The sequence below is a fragment of the Nomascus leucogenys genome, chromosome 22a (assembly GCF_006542625.1).
Source record: "Nomascus leucogenys isolate Asia chromosome 22a, Asia_NLE_v1, whole genome shotgun sequence".
NCBI lineage: Eukaryota > Metazoa > Chordata > Mammalia > Primates > Hylobatidae > Nomascus > Nomascus leucogenys.
The window spans coordinates 103,291,951-103,304,625 of NC_044402.1; the positions used below are offsets into that span (position 1 = coordinate 103,291,951).

The 12,675-nt window shown below is 39.3% G+C and overlaps 1 protein-coding gene across 3 annotated transcripts in view; it reads right to left on the minus strand.

Moving 5' to 3' along the window:
- ICA1L (islet cell autoantigen 1 like) overlaps positions 1-12,675 on the minus strand; it is a 90,501-nt gene that overhangs the window by 39,480 nt on the left and 38,346 nt on the right. For all 3 annotated transcript variants that reach the window (XM_030802783.1, XM_030802782.1, XM_030802784.1), the window contains 4 exons: positions 10,518-10,686; positions 7,361-7,433; positions 2,642-2,765; positions 980-1,178 (listed from right to left, as the gene is read on the minus strand). In XM_030802783.1, the coding sequence (XP_030658643.1) occupies positions 980-1,178; positions 2,642-2,765; positions 7,361-7,433; positions 10,518-10,679 (558 nt within the window). In that variant the 5' untranslated portion in view covers positions 10,680-10,686. The remainder of the gene's footprint in view (positions 1-979; positions 1,179-2,641; positions 2,766-7,360; positions 7,434-10,517; positions 10,687-12,675) is intronic.

The following is a 12,675-nucleotide window of genomic DNA, read 5'->3' on the forward strand; positions in this document are numbered from 1 at the left end:
GCAGATCACGAGGTCAGGAGATTGAGACCACAGTGAAACCCTGTCTCTACTAAAAATACAAAAAATTAGTCGGGCGTGGTGGCGGGCGCCTATAGTCCCAGCTACTTGGAGAGGCTGAGGCAGGAGAATGGCGTGAACCTGGGAGGCAGAACTTGCAGTGAGCCGAGATTGCGCCACTGCACTCCAGCCTGGGCGACAGAGGGAGACTCCGTCTCAAAAAAAAAAAAAAAAAAAAAAAAATCACTCCCTTGGACTGTATTCTCACTGTCAAAGATTGTAAAAGGGATGGAATACAAGGTTCTTGTGGCCTGAGGCCATGTATTCACCTACTTCATAGGGCTGTTGTGTGTAATCAATGAGGCAAACCACTTAATAGCTGGCCCAGAGTCAGGCTCCATCAGTATTAAATATTATGATTTCTATTATGGGTTCTCTATTTATGAAATGAATGATAAAATGAATTTTATTATTTATGTATAGTACAATTAGGGGCTATAACTTATAATAAGGAGTTTATTTAGCAAAAACATGTTCATACATAGTTGCTTAGTAAGTCTGTGGCCAAACTTTGTATTGTGACAGAATAAAAATTTTGATAACCTTCATATTTTCTTATAATTAACAATCATTTTACATGAATTTTTACTTAAATTCCTTTTGTCCCTGTATAATAAACTATTTTCTTCCTGCAAACGAATCTCAAAAGTCCAAGCAAGCAACATTTAAGAAGTAATTTAGATCTATCATGAGACAGATTAAAAAATTAATAAAAAGGTAGATGGTGTGAAGATGCCACTCCAAGAGTAAAAATAAAAGTGTGACAAACTTTTGTACTTCAACTACAGTCTCCAAGCAACCAAGAATGTATAATGAAACATATATTTCTCAAAAAAATCTGAAATTGTTATCTTAATTAAATTATTCTGTGGCAGTTCCATATTTCATATACCAAGAAAAGGAAAGGGATACATTTTCATACTTTTCTAAACTTTTCCATTTGCTTTAAGGTATCTGGGTCCAGCTCTTGGGATACATCTTTCATCCACAGCAGAGCTCCTCTGTATTCTGTGCGCGCCTGCTCCATCCGATTAATTGTCATCAAGGTATCAGATACTGCCCTTTGACTGAATGTTGCTACTTCTTGCTTCAGACGAGACAGAGGAGTACACAGGGCCAATCTAATGGCAGAGAGGTAAAAATCAGAGGGTTGAACACATCATAAGTAAAACAAAACAAAGGTTTAAACCAATGAAAAAGCATCTTTGCTAACAAGATGAATCTATAAGTAAAAAATTATTCAGTTCCCTATAGGAGATTTTGAAAGCAAATAAGGATCATATAGCCAACTCTGAATTATCAATAAAGATGTGTTGGCCAGACACGGTGGCTCACGCCTGTAATCCCAGCACTTTGGGAGGCCAAGGCAGGCAGATCGCCTGAGGTCAGGAGTTTGAGACCAGCCTGGCCAACACGGTGAAACCCTGTCTCTACTAAAAATGCAAAAAATTAGCCAGGTGTGATGGTGGGTGCCTGTAATCCCAGCTACTCGGGAGGCTGAGGCAGGAGAATCGCTTGAACCCGGGAGTTGCAGGCTGCAGCAAGCCGAGATGGTGCCACTGCACTCCAGCCTGGGCGACAGAGCGAAACTCCATCTCAAAAAAAAAAAAAAAAAAGTGTCTACACCTCCTCCCTTGTTACTTTAGGAAATATGTCATTTTTGCAATACTTTGGATGTTATTCCATGTATAAATAACCTGCCAAGTAAATCTGCCATTTAGAAAACAGTTCTGAGGGGAACAGAGAACCTGTATTCATAGAGCATAATCCAATTAACAGAAAGCCTTTCATTTGACAAGTTCAGGGAAAACCTGAGTTTTGCTAGCAGAATTAATGAGTATGGAGTTCTTAGCAGCTGAGGATGAGGACAAGATAAGAAGTATTTAAGAAACACAAATTAAATCCAATTCCTCCTTTTTGCTTAATGACCATTGGAGGGCCCTGTACTTAGTACCTCCACGTCACTTCCTTCAAGATAGACTTTTGCACTGATGTGATGTTTCAGAATAAAGCTATATAAACTGGACACCATCATTATAGGCCTGATAAGGACTGTTTTATTCTTCTTAAATGCAAAAGATTTGGGCTAGGTTTAGTAATTACAGGAGATTCTTTGCAGTAGGTATCATTATATTAGAAACTGAAATAATAACTGCAAAGTATGCAATTAAGAAGAAAAAATTTCTTCTACTTAAAAAGTAGCACTATATTAATAGTATAGTATCAAAAAGTGAAATTGGAAATACACATTTTTAAGATGTTAGTCATTCTGTGACTGTTCCATTAAACCAGTTGAGAAATATAACTGACACTTGTCTGATTTTAGGGGAAATAAAAGAAATATAAATACAGGCCTAAAGGTTATTTCTAGAAATGAAGCAACCAAGAACATCAATCATTAAATAATTATTTTGAATGCAAAATTAGTAATTAAGAATTAGGTGTCACAACATAACTGCAATATATTTCTCTTTAACCCTTTATTAGAATGAACAGTCACCTTTACAAATATGCAAATTTAAGTACATATGTCAAAACTGTCAGATTGACTACAGATTCAAGATAATGAACAACCATGGTAAACCTTTGCTTGGCTGAAGAACAAAGTGCCTTGCCAGTGGCATCCATCATTTTGCCAGCTTGAGTTGCATCCCGTTCTGCTTGAAACTTTAAAAAGAGCCCTAGCTCATTTTCTTCCTCTGATATAACTAGGAAAAAAATTACAGTGTAGTTAATTGTTTCCTTTCATCATTTGTTTAAAACACACACACAACTAAAAATCTCACAGCAATAACTCTGTATACAAGATTTACTTGGGGGAAGAAGTAGAGAGACGTATTTTTTGAATGCAATTCCTGGGCTCCATTTCCAGAGACTCTACTTTCCATAGGTCTAGGGAATCTGGCTTCTTATCAGCACTCCAGATGGTTTCGACACAGTGAATCTATGGACCTCACTTTGAGAAGGACTGATTTTTAGTGACAAAAATCCCTCAAAACTACAAAATAAAGCCATAAATGATGCATTTTCAAATGTGCAGAGATATATTTTAGGATCATTGCCTCTTACAAAGTATTTGTTCCCTATTTAAACTTGTTAATTTATTCTTGACTCCCTCCTGGCTTCAGTTTCCTATGCTCGGTATCGCAGACTCACAGATGTCCACAGTTCTGCTCCAGCAACCCTAAAAACTGTCATCTAGTGCACTGCTGCTCAAAGTGTGGGCCATGGACCAGTATTGGTCCAGAATCCTCTGTTACCAAGCTGTGACAAGCGAAGAAGTAAGGAAACTGAGAATAACTGTGTAGAGACTTTGAGCATTTTATATTTGTCAAATCTAATAAAGTGCGCTTATAATACATTTTTCACGTATTTTATTTCATTTTTCTAAAAGTTATTTTTTTAAAAGATGGGATCTTGCTTTGACGCCCAGCCTGGAGTGCAGTGGCTTGATCATAGCTCACTGCAACCTCGAATTCCTGGGCTCAAGTGATCCTCCTGCCTCAACCTCCTGAGTAGCTCAGACTACAGGCATGAGCCACAGTGGTTGGCTAATTTTTTAAAAATTATTTTAGAGGCACAGTCTCACTATGTTGCCCACGCTGGTCTCAAACTCCTAGCCTCAAGCCATCTTCCCACCTTAGCTTCCCAAAGCACTGGAATTACAGGCACGAGTCACAATGCTCAGCTAAAAATTCATTTTTATTGAATTTTACAAAGGTATCAGTTTACAACAGATTGAAAGTAAACCATGAAACAAAAAAAAGTCCTTCACCACAATTTACGAAACACTGATCTAGTGTAAGCTGATCCTGTAACGACAGTAAGACTAATAAGGGGGAAAGCCCACGGTGCTCCAATTATAAGCTTAAAGTAAATAAACAACAACAAATGTCATGCCTAATTTCATCCTACTTCACTGATAGAAAAATCAAAGTTAAAACTGAAAGGGAAGTGCCTGGCTACTTGTGGGGCAGCAAGTAGGCCTAGTTGCTTGTGGGGCAAGCAACTCAGGCCTCCTCATGCTGCCTCCCCACTACCCCTGTTCCCGCCGCCATGCCTACAAGGGTGACCCAAGGAGAGCACAATGGTGTAATGAGGAAGGTGTCTACACAGTCTGTAGTCTCATCTCTAATAAAACCATGCACAACTGACCTGATCCAGAGCGGATGGGGTTTGGGGAGTCATGCTAATTTAATGCTGATTACTTGAGAGATGTACAGTTTACACATTATTTGAATCAGAACTTCATAAAATATACCTCAATTAAAACTACTAGAAAATATTCATTTGGGTATGGTGGTTCAGAAAGCACTTTGACTACTTGGAATACTTCATTATCAAGTATCAGCTGAACATAAATGATCACTGAAGCTTACCTTTATCATTGCAGAAAGGGCAGTCAATGAGGCTGAGTCTGTGCTGCTTCTGTGTTGAGACCTGCCTGCCATAATCTACAGAGACCCCTCCCTGAGGTGTTCTCCCCCGAGTCAAGAGATTCCCATAAAGTTATGGTGCTGGACTAACCTACTGCATTTGTCTGATGTTACTCCCAACAGATGTATTAATACAGTCGTCTTCAAGAAATCACATATTTATACACAATCTTGAAGCGAAAATACACAATTAAATCTATATATGTGTTTCCCTTCCTTATTCTGAAATGCTCCACCAGAGTGCTAAAAGATCTAGTGATTTCAGGGTATATAAACTTTCTGATTTTCTTCACATTTTCATTTCTATCACAGGACTCATTTAGTCCAGTGATTGCGATATATTTTACCAAGCAGTAAAAGGTCATAAGGTCATTAGTAATTTGACCCCAAATTTCCTTTGTTCCTTTATCCTCCCATTAGTTTCAATGACAAACTCTTCTGCCTATGCAGGCTGTTCCCATTCTTTAAGCTCTTTAAACTCCAAGTCTCTTCTCTACATGTTCAACTCCTATAAATCCTTTAAGTTTTACCTCAATTCCTGTCTATGGAGTTGCCTTTGCCAATTACTCTAATCCACAGTTATTTTTCATTCCTAGGAATTCAGAGTTATGTCTATATCATTATTCTGAACTCAATTACATACTACTTATATTGTCTCTCTTTTTTGCAAAAAGTTGTTTCTCCAACTATTTCCTTGGGAAAAGCACATGGCAGGTAGTCAAAAAAAATACTTGAATAATCATGCTTTATTGGATTTATGTCTTTAATGAGACAATGTATAAGCTTTGATTGTAAAGCGATGAGATTAATTTACATAGCTACATAAGAAAAATTATTGATTCATTGAAATCAAATATTTATCAAGCACTGACTACATGCTAGACATTGTTTCTAGACTGGGGACACAGAAATAAAACACAAAAATTCTGTCCTGGCCAGGTGCAGTGGCTCACGCCTGTAATCCCAGCATTTTGGGAGGCCAAGGTGGGTGGGTCACGAGGATAGGAGTTCAAGACCAACCTGGCCAAGACGGTGAAACCCCGTCTCTACTAAAAATACAAAAATTAGCCAGGCATGGTGGCAGGCACCTGTAATCCCAGCTACTTGGGAGGCTGAGGCAGAGAATTGCTTGAACCTGGGAGGCGGAGGTTGCAGTGAGCCAAGATCGTGCCACTGCACTCTAGCCTGGGCAACAGAGTGAGATTCCACCTCAAAAAAAAAAAAAATTCTGTCCTTCAGGAGGGCATATTCTAGTGGTGGGAAGAAAAACAATGGACAAAATATATAGAATGTTGAATATTGTTAACTGGACAGGGAGTTTTGAGGGAAAGGGATATTGTATTGTATTGTATTTTGTATTGTATTGTATTGTATTGTATTGTATTGTATTGTATTGTATTGTATTTTTTGTACCCTCTGAGGGCAGACAGTGTTGCATTTTAGATATGCAGTTCAGGGAAGGCCTCATTTAAAAAGATGACATTTGACCAAATACCCAAAGGAAGTTAGGGATTCCACTATGCAGATATGCCTACCATGTAAGATATTAATATGGCTAAAGAGGAGAAGGTTTGGCCGGGCGCGGTGGCTCACGCTTGTAATCCCAGCACTTTGGGAGGCCAAGGCGGGCAGATCACGAGGTCAGGAGATTGAGACCACGGTGAAACCCCGTCTCTACTAAAAATACAAAAAAATTAGCCGGGCGTGGTGGTGGGCGCCTGTAGTCCCAGCTACTCAGAGAGGCTGAGGCAAGAGAATGGCATGAACCCTGGAGGCGGAGCTTGCAGTGAGCCGAGATCGCGCCACTGCACTCCAGCCTGGGTGACAGAGCGAGACTCCGTCTCAAACAAAAAAAAAAAAAAAGAGGAGAAGGTTTTAGGAGGTGTGATTAGAGAGGTAGCCATGTCCAGCAGGCCCACTGTAATTAAAAAAGGAGAAGAGATCCAAAGATTGAGTTTTATCCCGAACAATCCAGGAGAGAAGAGAATCAGCAAAGGCAGAATGCCAAGAAAGAGTGACCAGGAGGAGGAAAACCAGGAAAGCCAAGTGAAGAAAGTGTATCAAGGAATAGGAAATAATAACTGTGTTAAATAATGTGATAAGCCAGATTTAGACAGGAGTTGGTTAATCATGACCTTGACAAGAGAAATTTGGTGGAGTGATGGGGATGAAAACTTGACTGGAGTGAGTACAAGAGAAATTGGAAGGAAAGTAACAGAGATCATGAATACAGACAATTACATCACATTTTTCTGTGAAGAGCAGCAGAGGAATGGAATTTAACTGCAAGGGCAAGTGAGAGTCAAGAAAGAGAGGTTTAGGTGATGGAAACAAATCTATTTCAGATGCTGCGCAGGCCTGGGCATGGTGACTCACACCTGTAATCCCAGCACTTTGGGAGGTCGAGGCAGGAGGATCACTTGAGGCCAGGAGTTTGAAACCAGTCTGGGCAGCATAGTGAGACCCTGTGTCTACAAAAAAATACAAAAATTAGCCAGGTATGGAGGCACACACCTGTAATCCCAGCTACTTGGTAGGCTGAGGCAGGGGGATCACTTGAGCCCAGGTGGTGGAGACTAGTGAGTTGTGATAGCACCACTGCACTCCAGCCTGAGTGACAGAGAAAGATCCTGTCTCAAAGAAAAATAAGAATATCAGCAAAAAATAAATCTGGGTCAGAGGATTTGATTAACTGAGGAAAAAGAGAATACTGGGGCCTTTGAGAACAGGTCACTGTAAATATTCGTATTTTGCCATAAGAATCTATTCACAAAATTGTTCTACTTTTACATTAAATCTTTCATTTTAAAAAATGCTAATATTTATTTTAAATGGGAATTATCAGATAGATATCTATGATTTCATACCATTGAGTCTTAGCTGGTATTTCTCGACTATCTTCAGAAGTTCAATGCATGTCTCTTGAACGGAGTGAAAAACCTTGAGATATAAATTTTATTAGGACAATTTAAAGAACCATAAACAAATATATGTTATAAGCACTCCAAAAGCATAACATTTTCTTATAAGTATTATGTCTGTTTTAAAAACATTATGTCTATTTTTCTTGGCTATGACATGCTTCAGTTTTGGTTTTACTTCCGATGTAGAAAGCACATTCCCCCATGAGAGCTGGAAAAAAATGATGATAAATATATGGGAGCAAACAAAAAATTAAAACTGAAGAATTTGTCCTCATCTCAGCTCCAAACTATCTAAATAACAACAACATAAATCTAATATAAACTGCATCAAATATTGCCAACCACAGATGAACAGAGTATAGATAACCTTACAAAGTATTAACTCGAAGTCTGGCTTTTCTCTCATACTGGTCTAAACAAAACAGATTAGTGAATTTACTATAAAAATTAAATAATGTATTATAACACCAAATATAAATTATTTTTATATTCTTTTTTTAGGATTTTCTATAGATATTAATTCTTTCATTACTACTGCTACTAATTGCTAACAGAAAAGAAATAAAATATCCAGTAGACTCTCGTTTCAAAATTAAGCAAATGAAAATTTGAGATGCGGCCACACTATATACATGACATAACTCTTCACACAAATTAATAAATGTAGGTGTTCCCAGATAAACAAGCAAGCATAAGTTTTACAGTACAGATACAATGAGGACTTTTTTTTTTTTTTGAGACAGAGTCTCACTCTGTCGCCCAGGCTGGAGTGCAGTGGTGCAGTCTCAGCTTACTTCAACCTCTGTCGCCTGGGTTCAAGCGATTCTTCTGGCTCAGCCTCCTGAGTAGCTGGGATTACAGATGCCTGTTACCATGCCCGGCTAATTTTTGTATTTTTAGTAGAGATGGGCTTTCACCATCTTGGCCAGGCTGGTCTTGAACTCCTGACCTTGTGATCCACCTGCCTCAGCCTCCCAAAGTTCTGGGATTACAGATTTTTTTTTTTTTTTTTTTAGCAAGGCCTGTCTGTTCAGAATCTACACTAAAGAATTTTTATGTGACTTAGTTCAAGAAGACCTTGGTACTGCTATATAATATTAAGCCCTAACCCTTTTATTGTCAGATGCCTAATATCATCAAGAAGCCTGAACATTCTATCTGTGGAGCAGTTTTTATTATTATTTTGATGTTTGATCAAACCTAAAGAAGATTGATAATAAACACTAAAATCTTAAAAGGAGGAGCAGGCATCAATTTTCCTTATGAGTTTAGACATGTTTGAAGTGTATTTGGTATCTGGATTTGGCAATTGTAAAATCTGTTTTAAGTACATATAGAAGAAGATTAGAAAAGAATGCAAAAGGCTGGGCGCAGTGGCTCATGCCTGTAATCCCGGCACTTTGGGAGGCTGAGGTGGGTGGATCGCCTGAGGTCAGGAGTTTGAGACCAGCCTGGCCAGCATGGTGAAACGCTGTCTCTACTAAAAATACAAAAATTAGCCAGCCATGGTGGCAGGCTCCTGTAATCCCAGCTATTCGGAAGCTGAGGCAGGAGAATCGCTTGAACCTGGGAGGCGGAGGTTGCAGTGAGCCGAGATCGTGCCACCGCACTCCAGCCTGGGCAACAGAGCGAGACTCCATCTCAAAAAAAAAAAAAAAAATACAGAAAAGATAGTTCTAAGATGAAGTGACTATGCTTGATTATTTTTTCCATAGGTCTTTGCAAGGTTTACGTACTATTTTTATTTTTATAATAAAACTGTTTCTCATTCTTAAAAAATAGTACAAATGTGGGAGAAAGTTCTTGGTTGATTCCAAATATTCATCTAATGGCCAGATTTACACTAAATATAAAACATGTCACCCACAGATGACCTAACAATGTAAAACAATACCAAAACCTCATATATTCCCACTTCTATGGGAATATATCTGGAACAAGTTCCTGTTGCGTTACAACATACAACACCAGTAATAATAAAGTCTTCATTTTTACACGTTTGTCATTGAATCCTAGGAATACTTTTCAACACAAATAGTAAAAGCTTGTTAAATTTTTATCTATTTCCATATTTGTTTTGGCAATGAGATAAGTTTACTTTTTGCAGGATGAAAATACTTGATCAAGACCAGTTTAATTAGACCCATATTTTTAAGAATCCCACCATAATGATTATATTCCAAGCATAACAGAATCCCTGCTTAGAAATATTTGTTAAGAGTTAGCTTTAATTAGTATATATATGTTGAGTTACTAAATCTGCATTTAAAAATTCAGACTTTTGGGCTGGGCACGGTGGCTTATCTGAGGTCAGGAGTTTGAGACCAGCCTGGACAACATGGAGAAACCCCATCTCTACTAAAAATACAAAATTAGCTAGGAATGGTGGTACATGCCTATAATCCCAGCTACTCAGGGGGCTGAGGCAGGAGAATCCCTTGAACCTAGGAGGCAGAGATTGTGGTGAGCCAAGATTGCCCCATTGTACTCCAGCCTGGACAACCAGAGCGAAACTCCGTCCAAAAAAAAAAAAAAATCAGACTTTTTTATTCATTTATATTACACTCTTCTCTAATTAGCCTAATTACTTTAAACCATTTATTGGTTTAAAATTGTTTCATGGCAATTATTTAAAATAAAAAACAGCCAAAAAGGCATTAGGAAATATTTCAATAACTATCTTTTAATAAAATAGAAACAATAACTATTATCTTCATTTGCTATTTGATTTTAATTATTTCAGTGAGGTATAAGACTTCACATCAAAGTACTACAAAATAGTATGACTTGATATATAATGAGTATATGGTCTCAACTGGGAATGTAATCATTAAGACTTAGCTTGAAAACTATGCGTGCCAGAGAAACTACTTTATTCATATTTTATCTAAGTTAGTGAATACCAATTTTGCAAATTTTCAGTTTGTGAGAGCTGTGACCTCCTAAAAGAGCTCTGACTGACAGCTGGATACAACTAAACATTCTATTATCAAATTTGCATTTATCCCCATAAGCTCTCCAGTGTGAAAACTTGTTGCAGTTCCCCTTGGGGCCCAAATAATGGCTGGTTATATGCAATACACAGAATGCTCAAATTTACCTCAAGTTTAGCATCCAGTTCAGCATCAGACGCCACCAAGTGCTCATCCTCTTTTTTTCCTGTTGCTTTGATAAAGACCTGTTTAGTTTTCCAGTATTTCTTTTGCATTCTGCTGACTACTGACTGATTATCTTCTGGTCTAGGTTGCCCAGAGGAATCCATGGAGTGACTACAATGAACAGACTAAAATTAAACTTCTTTTAAAAATTCTCAATAATAGGCCGGGCACGGTGGCTCACGCCTGTGATCTCAGAACTTTGGGAGGCTGAGGCGAGCGGATCACGGGGTCAGGAGATCGAGACCATCCTGGCTAACACGGTGAAACCTTGTCTCTACTAAAAATAAAAAAAAAATTAGCCGGGCGTGGTGGCGGGCGCCTGTAGTCCCAGCTACTCCGGAGGCTGAGGCAGAGAATGGCGTGAACCTGAGAGGCGGAGCTTGCAGTGAGCCGAGATCGCGCCACTGCACTCCAGCCTGGGAGACAAAGCGAGACTCCGTCTCAAAAAAAAAAAAAAAAAACTCAATAAATATGTTTAGCTAGCCAATATTTAATCTGACAAATGGAAAAAAGGTACTAAATGTAATTTTTTTTTAGAGTCAGGGTCTCGTTCCATCGCTCAGGCTGGAGTGTAGTGGTGCAATCATGGTTCAGAATAATGTGGGCTCAAGCAATCTCCTGCCTCAGCCTCATGCAGCACTGGGATTACAGGTGTGAACTACCACATCTGGCCCCTAATATTAATGTTCTCAGTCAGACATGCTAAGGCTTGCTTTATATGGTCTAAATGTATGCTATAATTTCAACTTGCACAAGAAACAGGCAAAAGATTAATTATATTTATATTAATTTTAGTTAGATGACAAAGGAGATAAAACTTACGATTTTGCAGTTATGTCTAGAAAAAATTATATTTTATTTGGTATCTATAGATGTTTATTACTTTCTAAGTTTTGCTTTTGTAATAAAACTGCAAAATAAACTTGTACATACATCTTTACATACTAATATCAGTTCCTTAGGAAAATTTCCTATAGTTATAATCGCTATGTCTTTTTTTTTTTTTTTTTGAGACGGAGTCTCGCTCTGTCGCGCAGGCTGGAGTGCAGTGGCGCAATCTCGGCTCACTGCAAGCTCCGCCTCCCGGGTTCACGCCATTCTCCTGCCTCAGCCTCTCCAAGTAGCTGGGACTACAGGCGCCCGCCACCACGCCCGGCTAATTTTTTTGTATTTTTAGTAGAGACGGGGTTTCACCGTGGTCTCGATCTCCTGACCTCGTGATCCGCCCTCCTCGGCCTCCCAAAGTGCTGGGATTACAAGCGTGAGCCACTGCGCCCGGCCAATAATCGCTATGTCAAATATCCATTTAATATTTTCAGATATTCGAAGATTCCAACACATACTCTTTAAAAATCACTCGGCCGGGCGCGGTGGCTCACGCCTGTAATCCCAGCACTTTGGGAGGCCGAGGTGGGTGGATCACGAGGTCAGGAGATCGAGACCACGGTGAAACCCCGTCTCTACTAAAAATACAAAAAAATTAGCCGGGCGTGGTGGCAGGCGCCTGTAGTCCCAGCTACTTGGGAGGCTGAGGCAGGAGAATGGCGTGAACCCGGGAGGCGGAGCTTGCAGTGAGCCAAGATTGCGCCACTGCACTCCAGCCTGGGCGACAGAGCAAGACTCCGTCTCAAAAAAAAAAAAAAAAAAAAAAAAAAAAATCACTCAAAGAAATATTTTAATGTCCAATAAATCAACACAAATAAAGTCCTTAAGTATAAGGGACGATATGTTATAAAAGAAATACAGATGGACATTGTAAACTGTAAACATAAAAATTAACGTATGCCAGGCGCAGTGGCTCACGCCTGTAATCCCAACACTTTGGGAGGCCGAGGTGGGCGGATTACGAGGTCAGGAGATTGAGACCATCCTGGCCAACATAGTGAAACCCTGTCTCTACTAAAATACAAAAAATTAGTCAGGCATGGTGGCATGTGCCTGTAATCCCAGCTACTCAGGAGGCTGAGGCAGGAGAATCACTTGAACCCAGGAGGCGAAGGTTGCAGTGGGCCAAGATCATGCCACTGCACTCCAGCCTGGCGACAGAGCGAGACTCCGTCTCAAAAAAAATAAAAAATAACCTCCAAGAAGTTATTCTTA